At 40.2% G+C, this 12,217-nt stretch overlaps 1 protein-coding gene across 2 annotated transcripts in view; it reads right to left on the bottom strand.

Moving 5' to 3' along the window:
- Window positions 1-11,865, bottom strand: part of FER1L6 (fer-1 like family member 6) — a 156,382-nt gene extending 144,517 nt beyond the window's left edge. The window contains exon 1 of one of the 2 annotated variants that reach the window (XM_077847127.1): window positions 11,773-11,865. In XM_077847127.1, coding sequence (XP_077703253.1) covers window positions 11,773-11,795 — 23 coding nt within the window. In that variant the 5' untranslated portion in view covers window positions 11,796-11,865. The remainder of the gene's footprint in view (window positions 1-11,772) is intronic. The other variant, XM_077847128.1, reaches the window with a different exon arrangement.
- Between the last annotated feature and the right edge of the window lie 352 nt (window positions 11,866-12,217).

Genomic DNA, 12,217 nt, shown 5'->3' with positions numbered 1-12,217 from the left:
ACCCAGGTACTCCCTCTCAAAATTAACCACAGTGCTGCCAGCACACTCACTGTTACACTCTGCTTCTCCTCCTTCTCTGTCTATAAGGTCCAGGTCAAATGAATAGCTCTTTCCCCTCCCCTCCAGTGGATGTTATTTATGTATGTTAATCTCTTATGGTACTGTTAGTTGCTTTATTCATATGATACAAATTAAGTAACTTTATAGATACCAAGGACACATGAGACAAAATAAATAAAACTAGGGAGGGATGGAAGTGTGGTCATAAAAATATAAAAGGGTAGGGGATCCCTGGGTGTCTCAGTGGTTTGGCGCCTGCCTTCAGCCCAGGGCGTGATCATGGAGACCCGGGACCAAGTCCCACATCGGGCTCCCTGCATGGAGCCTGCTTCTTCTTCTGCCTGTGTCTCAGCCTCTCTCTCTCTCTCTCTCTCTCTCTGTGTGTGTGTGTGTGTCTCTCATGAATAAATAAATAAATAAAACCTTTTTTTTTTAAAGGGCAATACATGGGATCCTTGTGTTCTGTATGTACCTTGGCTATGGTATTGGGTTTGCAAACCAACACTGGTGATAAGACTTTGTAGAACTAAATATACACACATGCATATGCACATACACACAAGTGCAATGAGGACAAGTAAAATTTGGGAAATCTGAATAAGATCAGTGGATGTTATCAATGTCCATACCCTGGTTGTGATATTGTACTATTGTTCTGCAAAATGTTACCATTGAAGAAACTGGGTAAAAGGTACAGGAGATCTCTGTATTATTTTTTAAACCTGTGTGTTCTCTACATTTCTCTATCACCTAGAATCATCTCAATAAAATATTCAGTTAAACAAAAAAGAAACTCATGCCATCTAGTAGGATAAATGTAATACAAGAGGCACAGGTCTAATGATAGGGATGACTCAGCTGTGTACATACTTATCTTGCCCACTAGATTGTGGTATCAAGTAGGGGTGGGGACTGTGTCTTTTATAATACCACAGCCATCAGGGAAAAAATGGCCAAGTATGTAGAGTTTCCTTTCTTCTACCACCCACTCCCCACTTCCCACATTTGATTATATTCTATGGTACTCGACCCTCATCTCAAGATGTCTGATGTACTATTGATATTTTCCCTTTCCTGCATATCATCCAACAAGAACAGTTCTCGATACATGTTCCCAATCCACATATAAATGACAGGACAGCCTGAGTTAGTAAAAATGAGGGATGGTAAAGAGACTACAAGCCCTAGAAAGTGGAGATCCACCTTTTTATTAGCCAGTTTAAGCCCTCTTTGACTCTGGCTTCCTTCCTAGAAGTGGAAAGAAGTAGTCATATTTTGATACCTATCTCACAGAGTTGATATGAACTCTGGTAGGTGAGAAGTAGCTGGCATCCTAGAAAAAATACAGGATCTCAAACTCAGTTCTTAGTTCCACTACTTACTGTGTGTGGTTGTGGATAAATCACTTAAGCTCTCCAGTGTCCAGTGTCTTGGGTTACAAATAGTAACAAAGCCTGTTATCCTTCCTCATGTCTGTATGAGGGCACTTGAAACTCCCAGAGTACCTACCAAACAAAGATGTGTCTGGCTCTGTCTAATTCACCACTGTCTCCCAATACTTTGTATGTGCAGAGTGCAGAGTGCTTATTAAATTCGTGTTGAATAAGCAAATGGAAAAATCAAATCATGGGCCTCTAGTGAAATGTATTCTTTGTTCCAACCAGCTCTTAATGCATCTGAAGCCAAGACCCTGGAACATTCCAGAAGATCTCTATCCAGGACCTCTTCATGGCTCATCTTTTAACTCTTTTTCCCAAGGCCAAAGGTAAATTCCAGATTCATAGACAATCATTGCACTGGCATTAAGTCATCCTCCATTTTCCTCAGAAACACTTTGCCTGCATATGCATCACTCTCTCCAGCTTGCTGTTCTTAACAGTGAATGAGTTCAAATGAATGATGACTGCAGTAAGAATGGCCTGCCAAATTGTCTTGTTTAACAGCTGAAAGGAGATACACATAAAAGAATCCCATTTCCTTGTCATTATCCTCATATCACAGCTATATCAATTACATTTCTTAGTTGCAAATTATAGAACCCCCTTCGCCCACTAGATTAAATAGGAATGGAATGACACTTTCCAGATTTTCAGGGAACCAGATTTGAAGACAAAAAAGCAAGGAACTATGCCCATCTCACACCACAGACGGCCCCTAGGAGACCCCACGTCTGGACCCAGATACTTCAACTCATCTGTCACACTGGAAACAAGAGGGCACTGCCAGTATTGCCCTCTCTGAGTAAACAGACCCATTTGCCCTTTTCCACACCAAAATGGTTCTATGCCACACCTGTTTATTCATATCACTAACGTTCAGTTCAAAACCTCAAATGCAAGCACCTGACTGGTGCAGCCTGGTCACATGCTTGCATCCTAGCTGCCAAGAGAAACTGGGAAGGCAAATTTATGGTTTTTACTTGGGAAGAATTTACAAACGAGAAAGGAAGTTTAAAGATGCAGATGCAATCAAAAAAGAAAAAGTCCCATTCTATCAGCATTAAAAAGTAATTCCGATTAATCATTACCAGGCTACTGTGATATCAGTTAATCCAAGAGTCGTTTTTGTTCCAAAACATTAAACATCTTGGAATATTAGTGCTTTTGTAAGCAAAAGTAAGGATTTGTTAAGAATCTGTCGAGAAACTATGATAAGAAATTTTCTTCAGATTTCATTAAAAGGTAATTTACTTGGGCAGCCCTGGTGGCTCAGTGGTTTCGCGCCACCTTCAGCCCAGGGCATGATCCTGAAGACCTGGGATCGAGTCCCACGTCGGGCTCCCTGAATGGAGCCTGCTTCTCCCTCTACCTGTGTCTCTGCCTCTCTCTGTGTCTCTCATGAATAAATAAATAAAATCTTTTTTTTAAAAAAAGGTAATTTACTTATCAACAAAATCCTTGATTCATATTCAAGTACTGATGGAAGAATTAATACTCCTGTCTAACTTCTATCATCATTTGTAACAATTATATAATAAAGTCATCCACTATCACTATTTATGATACACACATTGCATCCATTTCTAGAAAGAAAAAAAAGTGAAAAGAAATTATCAGACAAAAACTTTGGGTAGAAACACGATGATATATAGAGGTATAAAAGAGCAGTCCATAAAGGTTCCTAAAGAACAAATCCTGTCAAACTAATCTAATTCAGCTCTCTTACCAAGACAAATGTGAAACATCTAGAAGAAACAATAAATGTCATCTATTTTTATTTTGTCAGGGTTTGGGATTCTGCCTTGAATAATGTGGGCCTCAGTAAAGTAAGATGCTATCAGTCAGCCCACCCAGCTCTTAACCAGAAGTACAATTTTTGAGAAAAGGATTAAAGTAAGATTTCTACTAAGACAAATAGTGCCTTCACAAAAGCCAATGCAAAGATTTTTTAAACACAGTATATCTATTACAATCAAAGCCAAAAATCCAGTTTAACAAATAAAACTTGGGTTGCCCTTTGGATATTTAAATAAAGAAGTATGACTTCTATCAATGAAGTCTTACCCACTCAAAGGTCACTTGATTTTCCCAAAGGACTAGTACAGGTCTGACTGCTGCTGAAATAATAGAAAGAACACTTTTTCATTAAGCTTCATAAGTCACCCAACAAATAGATTCACTATTGGGACTGATTTGCCCAATCATTCAGCCAAGCCATCTTGCCCCCAGATGAGCCCCATGGACTCACCTCCATGATATAAAACTAGGGCCCCCAGACACTCACCTTTCTCACTGCTTACCATTTACCAATTATCAATGACTATAGGCAGATTACAAAACTTATTTGGGCTCCATATTTCTTTCCAGTCAAATGGAGAAAATATTAGTTATCTATCTCATAGAGCACCATGAGTATTAAAGAAATTAAGACATATAAAGTGCTCAGAACAGTGTCTGGCACAATATATATTCAACAAATGTTATATATCATAACATATGTTCAACAAATGTTATATATTATAAGCCCCAAATCTTGAGATCGCAGTGTGTGTGGGGGGGTCTTTATCCCTCATAAATTCAAAATGTTTCTGATTTTAGAAAGAAAGAGAGTATTAAATAATTTCCCATTAGAGTCTGGGCCGGCATTCCATAATTAAATTTATTAAAATTTCTATAGTAAAATATGTGGCCATTCATATTAACTGGGATAAAGACAATAAGCAATAGCCTCATGTCAAGTTCTACAACAAAAGACTCTGGGCCAAACCCAGATAAAACTGTCAGATTTCAGAACTGTATGGATTTAGGGATGTGAATACAGTACTGTGAGCCAGGTTGTAACTATTTACACTTTCTATTCTGTACCATTTGCCTTATTCCATATCTGTTCCACTGCCTAAAGTCTTCCAGATCTCTTGGGTTTTTGATCTATCCCTGTATTGCCTTTTACAGCCTTGACCTAATAGTTGGCAAGACTTCCCTCCCTGGCCATAACCTGAACTTACATCCCACCAGTCTAGCCCTCCTTGTGATGACTTCCCAGAGCTGGCCCCAATTCAACACTCCTGCAGTGTACATTCTGGTCACCAGGCCCAGAAGCAGGTAAAATGAATGGGCCGACAATTTCCAAGGCATATGGACAGAGTCTTTGTCCCAGAACCTGGAGGAAAGTAGGTCATCTAGATTACTAAACATAGTACTAACCTACCTTCAGGTGGAAGTCACGCAAAGAACATTTAATGAAGTCACAAGACATTCTCTCTAAATTACAGAAATGTATGACTGGCATCCCAAAGCTTCCACCAGTGGTCACCCCACCAGTCTAGCAAACTCTAACACTTAGCTGTTGAAGTCCTACTCTGAGTGTTGATTTACACCATGTTGTGTTGTAACTCCTGACGGCCAGAACTTATGTGGCAATGGCAAGAAGTCAGTTGGAACTTTAACACCTTTTCTGCCACCACCTCCCCCATTAGAGCTGAGCAGGGCCAGCTTTATCATGGATATGTGACCTGTGTAATTGTACTAAGTGCCATACTCTCAGACGATCCCCATGCTAACTTTATTGCTCCAGTTTTGCCATCTTGAAATTCTTAATCATTTTTGAACAAGAGATCCTATATTTTCTTTTGCATTATACCCCACAAATAATGTACCTGGTCCTGGAGCTTGTGATCCTAAGAACAGCATTCTATTATTTTCAGAGAGGGCATTCCAATGTGTTGGAAAATCAGACAATCCCATAGGACAATGGTTTCCAAGGAAGAGGAAATACACTCCAGGGTTTGGGCAAAACCATCCATTGCAGTGCAGAAAAAAAAAATAATAAAACTTCTATTTATATATTTTTTCTCATCATTGTTCAGCTCTATTTTTGAATACTGTCTCCTGCTATTCTTTTCTTCTGTTTCATAGTAATAGAATTGATTTTTAGCTAGGGTTATAGCCATAGAAGTTACAAAATTATATTTCCCAGCATCCCTTGCAACCTGTTGCCTTAAAGCTGAATACGGCTATGTAATAACTTTAGCCAATAGGAGGGTCATGAATGTGATGTTGTAACCCGGCTCCATCCTTAAAGACAGCGGTCACGCTATGCCCTGTCTTTTCCTGCATTCTGCTACTTAGAACATGAATTATTCAGCAGACCCTGCAGATGAGTGAAACACTGTCAGGATGTCAGAACTACAAGGGAGACAAAAACAGGGTCCCTGGGAATCCTCATGGAGCAGAGCTGCCATCTTAGTCCTGGACTGCCTCCCCCCTGACTATTCCATGTAAGAGAAGTCCATTTCTATCTATATTAGCCACCATTCTTAGTGTCTATTACACACAGCCAAACCAATATCCTAAATAATATATTAATACCTTAAAACAGGAATAGAATTTATTAATAACAAGTAACAGTAATGGACCTAAGGATTTTACTTTGAGAGAACTGAATTTTAGACATCTCACTGAATTTTAAATCGGAGTCAAAAGTTTATCTTATACAAATAGGCATGAAGAAGAAAGAAGAAGAAGAAGAAGAAAGAAGAAGAAGAAGAAGAAGAAGAAGAAGAAGAAGAAGAAGAAGAAGAAGAAGAAGAAGAAGAAAAAGAAGAAGAAAAAGAAGAAGAAAAAGAAGAAGAAGAAAAAGAAGAAAGAAAGAAAAGAAAGAAAGAAAAGAAAGAAAGAAAGAAAGAAAGAAAGAAAGAAAGAAAGAAAGAAACAACCTAAAAAGCACCATATCACACAATTCATCCAATTTTGACAGTTCTTCATAGTGAGAGAACAGTTAGAATGGGACAGAGAACTGAGGAAAGAACAGGTAGGTACCTGCACTATCTAGCTGTCTTTCTTGTTCAGTGTTCGTCATCAAATCCATGAGATACAAAAAATTATTTGTGTGATGTGTGATGTTTTCAATTCTCACGGGGATGATATATAACTAGTACCATGGTAGATGCATAGCAGAAAAAATGCTTTATACATGATGGCTGCCTCTGAGCACCAGGACTTCATTCTCTCATGGTTGTCTGGTTGCATGTCTTGATCAATTGAACATTCTGATTAACTGAATGCTTTCACTTTCTTAATCTCAAATTTAAGTTTCCTCATCTGTAAAATGGGGATGATACTACTTCATACCTTATAGTTGGGAGGATTAAATGCAACAATGCATGGGCAGTGCTTAGCATAGTACCTAGCATGTGTTAAGTGTTCCACAAGAGTTAGCAGCTCTCATTGTCACCATGATCATCAATACCCTCACCACCACCACTATCACCATCATTATCACCACCATCATCCTCACCACCATCATCATTATTATGCTGAGATATCTGACTTTAAAAAGAATATAAAATAGTGGATTAGGCTTCTCATAATCATAATTCATCTTTTCTGCACTCTTTTCCCAGACCTTGGGGAACCTTGGTATTAAGCTGAAGAATATGAAGTTGTTTGTATTCAATTGTATTTGACCTATTCAAATGGCAAGTGCTTGACTGCTCTTGAAACAGAGCCAGGTTCTACAATTGACAGTTACCATATGCTGCTTGGACACTATTACTTTACATAAAGAATAGATGCAAAAGAAATCCTCCCCACAAGGAAGCCCAGCCTGGCGGGATAAAGGAAGGAAGTGAGTCCAGAGGATAAGATAAGATAGGTGGTTCCAGGTGTGGAAAATAGCCTCTAAGGACCAACCTTCCTTTCTGTGCTTTGTGCTCCTGCCGGAGTGTACCACGGTGCCCCACACACTCTCCCAGTCTCCAGCATCTACACAGCTGAGAGTTTTGGGGGCCCTCCCTGGTTGCCTGAGGAGTCCCTGCTCATCCTTCAACCCCCAGCTCTAGTGAGAAGTGTTCTTTCCATCTGCATGGCCCCTCTGTCCACCCAGGGTCATCGCACTGACTCTTGAGCAGGATCCCACTGGAACACATCCACTCTGAACTGCCACTCCTGTTACTCACCATGTGTCCTGCCCTGAATGAGAGCCCCTTGATGCCCAGGCCTTATCCCATGCCCGGCACTGAAGGGGCGCTCTTGAAATATTTGTTGAGCTGAAAAGAAGCTAGTCCCCCTCTCTGCTTTTAGGCAGGGCTCTCTCTTAGGGATACACTCATTGTGTATTTTCAGGGACTCCAAAGCAAGGTCCCTTCACTTTCTCAGAAACTGCTTTCAATGGTCAGTGACCCCTTCACTCAACAGCATTCACTCTTCAACTCTCTGCTAAACACTTTTTATAGTCTGTCCTCAGGTTATGTCGTGAGCGTTCACACCACCCCAGCTGAACCTCCAGCGTCCACAACGTACACTCCTCTTGTTCCTTAATAGACCCCAATACAAATATGAATTAGAACTTAGATTTGACCCCAGCCTTCTCATTTATAGGAATTTATCCTGAAGGTGGGATTGCAAAAATTTGCAAATGGGCACAGTTGAGTATAGAAGGATATTTATTACGAAATTACTACTTTAGTCAAAAATGGGAAATAATTCAAAAACCCATCAACTGTGGACTAAACAAACTTTGTACATACTATGAGATCTCTTGTGCTCATCAACAATGACAGCACAAGTATTTATTTGTTGAACTGAGAAAATACCACCAGATGAGACCTAAACATAAGCTCTAGTAGTTCAGGGAGAAAAATGCAAGAAAAGGATTCAACCCACAGGATTCTAGAATGCTGTGATGGAACGAACCACAGGGGTCACAGCACTTTTTAATGCTAAACACTTTTCAGTCACCCACCTGATAAGACAGCTCTCAGTGTATACTGATGATGTTCAGAGTGAAGTAGGCTACAGAACAGGATGTATAATATGATACAGTTTATGTAAAAAAATGCATAGAAAGATCCCTGAAGGGATTTTTCATCAAAAAGATTGTCAGGTAGGATTTAGCATTCATTTTACTTTTGTTATAGCCTTTCCTATATTGTCTTTCCTTTATATAAAGGTTGTATATTATTTTTCATTCAGCCAAAACTGCAAAGCTCTTTTTGTTTTGGAGAAAACTAGCATGTGGAACAAGGGGTCTCTCATCAAATACCAGTAAATGGAAATTGGTGCACAGTCCTTTTAGAACTTTGCAGGATTTTTACAAATGCCATGAATAAAGTGAAGAACCAAAGGGCCTTACAAATGTTATATTGCACACACATGCCCTAGCCCATTCTCTGAGTGTGCACCAAGGAACTGATACTGCTATTGACGTGACAACACACATTAATGAAGTTCTGTACAGTTTTTTTTCCTGTACAGTTTAAAAGGCTTTCTCTTTCAATGTCTCATCTGACCTTCAAAACTAGTTGTGTGACTAGTCCCCCAGACAGAAGTCCCTAAGTGTCTCTCTGGTCACCATTAGGCAACATTTCCAGGTTAGGGTTGGCACAGTTGTTTGTTGGATGAATAAATGAGTGGATGGTTGGATGGATGGGTGGATGGATAAAATGTATTATTTTTTAAGATTTTTTATTTATTTATTCATGACAGACACACACAGAGAGAGGCAGAGACACAGGCAGAGGGAGAAGCAGGCTCCATGCAGGGAGCCCGATGTGGGACCCGATCCCAGGACTCCAGGATCATGCCCTGGGCCAAAGGCAAGCTCTAAACCACTGAGCACCCAGGCATCCCAATAAAATGTATTCTTTTCCTTTTTTTTTTTTTTAAATCTTTTTTTTAAATTTTTATTTATTTATTATTTATTATTATTATTATTTATTTATTTATTATTTATTTATTATGAGAGAGAGAGAGAGGCAGAGACATAGGCAGAGGGAGAAGCAGGCTCCATGCACCGGGAGCCCAACGTGGGATTCGATCTCGGGTCTGCAGGATCGCGCCCTGGGCCAAAGGCAGGCGCTAAACCGCTGCGCTACCCAGGGATCCCCTCTTTTCCTTTTTTATAGACAAGAAAATAGAGAAGCAGAGGTGAAGTAACGTGCCAATGTGATATAGTGAATAAATGATGAAGTCAGTGTTTGGAATCATTACCCTATATGGTTTCCTAATCAGCTCTCTTTTGTCCAAAATACCCCCCAAAATCTGTTTTCTTCAGGAGGAAATACTTCAAAATCACTGAGACATATACTCGATGATCATCGGGAGTTATAGTCAAAATATCAGCTGCTTGGGAATTGACCTATCAAAACATCACCAATCATGGCACTTAGTACAGGATCCTGGAGACCACCCACTATGCCAAGCAGTAACCCATTAATTGCTGGATGTGAGTGGGTCCTGGGTGGCAGAAGGGCACTCAGTGGACTCAAGGTAAGAGCTACTCAACTACTGATATGGAACCATTTCATTATTTGACAACAAATGCAGCCTTACAAGGGCATAATGGTTGGTTATAAGCCTTGCTACAACCCCTCTACAACACTAGAAGTCTTGCTACTCACATGAGAAATTCTCTTCTCTGTCCACTCATAGGAGAGCCCTCCAGGCACTATTTGTAATGCCACTTAAAACCTTCATCCTAATGAATCCAATCTGCATGAATAAACAAAATCAAATGCCACTATTTTCTTTTGAAAATTATCCTGAGCCTAACCACGGTAGGGTATCAGGGTAGGTGCTTGGAGAAAAATAAAATAATTGCAATGAGGGAGAAAATGCGCTAAAATCTCAAAAACAATGCATGAGACACAACACAAAAGACCAATTCTAGTCAGGAACCCAGAATTCTCAGAAGACACACATGTTGTTTAAGTACATTTTTGCTCTCCGCACCAGGTAAGGTTCTGGAAGGCAAGAAGACTGTCCCTGATCTCAATCTGTTCATAGTCAAGGCAGAAGGAGAAGCATCAGGAAGGTATAAAGTGTGAAGTTCAGAGAGGATAAGAATTCTGTGGAATTTCTCCCTCAGAGGAGTGAGAGTTTTTTAACAACAGAGGAAATCCAAGAAGTTTTCCTGAGGAAAGTGGCCTTGACCTTGGTCTTCAGAATACCAGTGGCATTTGCACTTGGGGAGGAAGGGAAATGTGCCATTAGAGATCAACACAGACCAGTCTTGAAGGAAACACTATTGTCCAAGACATTTGCCAGCAAAATATACAACATGGACATTGTAGACACTTTACTGACCGTGTCATTTCCAAATGCGTCATGCTTTCTCATGTCCCAACCTTTACTCGAGCTGTTCCTTCTATCTGGAAGATTCTCCTTCACCTTCACTTCTACTTCCACATTCAGGCATGTTCTTTCCTATTCATCCTTCATTTTTCAGCTTAGATGTACTTTTTCTAAGATGCCTTCCTTTATCTCCTCAAATGGATGATATATTTTTCCCTACCTGGGCCCCCACAGGACCCTGAGCAGACCCCTACCCTAATACCTATAACACCTCAGTCACAATCACCTACGTTGTTATTGTTCAATATACTTATCTGTAAGCACTCTGAGAGAATGATCTGTTTAGATGCATTTTTGTGAGCCCATGCCTAGGAAAGCACTATTCTCAAAACAGATATATTTATCAAATGATTGAATTTTTAAAATGATTCAGCAGCAGTCCTATACCAGAACCCCAAACCTGTCCCCAGTCTGAGCCAATGAGCTCATGTCATTATACCAAATCACTTTGCAGATGAAAAATACAAATGTGCCCAGACCCTTTTTATCTAACCCCAAACAAAATGAAGGGCCAAGGCCTGCTCTGAACCACACAACTAACCCCCAAGGCCACCATGGTCACCAGGATACAGTTTGAATCCCAGAGGCGCTCCCTCAGCAAGTCTACAAATGAGGCCAGTGGACATCATTCTTGCAAAATGACTAAAAAGACCTCGCCTGTTATTTACAAACAGAGAGAAGAGAGTCTGGAGCAGAAGGAGATGGCCAGAGAGAGAAATGAAACCAGACTTCAGTTGGCTTAATGGCCAGTGTAATTAAGTAAGGACAGGCTCTGGCTTCAGAAAATAAAAGCATTTAACATTAACTGTTTATAGTCCAGCTCAAGGAATTAAGGAAATTGTCTTAAATGTTAATAAGGGTTATTTCCAGTTGTATTATGAGGGATTCTTTAAATCTCCATAGCTCCTGTATTGTCTAAAATTTCAACATTGAGTAGTACATATTTTCTCATCAGGAGGGAAAAGTGCATCTCTTAAGCATATCCTTCCTCCTGGCCCATGACCTTTGCCTACTTAAACCTTAAGTCTCAGTTAACAACCCTTGGGGATTTTTGAAGGGAGACCCTTACCCCCAGCTCCCAGCCCTTTGGCTCCAGCCACACCCAGAGAAGCCTTCCTGTTAGGAGAAGGAAATATGTTACTTGGCTTTGGACGGCTTCTCCATTCTTCCTCTTCTTAGCGGCTCCTCTGGCCTAGGAACCAGCAAAATCCTGGTGTCTGGCTGTATCCAGATCCTGGACACAAGTTTCTGAGTTTCACAGTAATCTAGTGGGTGAAACTATTTGGGGGTGTGGCTGAATCAACACTCATTGGTGTGCATGGCTGTTCTGAGCATCATGTTACCTACTATAATCAAAGGTGCAAAGGCAAACTGTCACAAGAAGAGTGGGTCAGTATGTTAGGCTTCTTAGCCAATCACCCTCCCACTCTCTTCAGTGACAGGACTAAAGGCTAAATGCCTTCAGCTTCAAACTTATATTTTTCCGAGAATTATATGGTAAGACTATCTCATCTCAAGGAAAACACATTAATAAAATCATTTTGTTCATCTGGCTGTCTAATAGAACTTTCTGTGATGATGAAATG

This window comes from Canis aureus, chromosome 14, assembly GCF_053574225.1.
Source record: "Canis aureus isolate CA01 chromosome 14, VMU_Caureus_v.1.0, whole genome shotgun sequence".
Lineage (NCBI taxonomy): Eukaryota > Metazoa > Chordata > Mammalia > Carnivora > Canidae > Canis > Canis aureus.
This window is presented reverse-complemented; position numbering and strand designations above follow the sequence as displayed.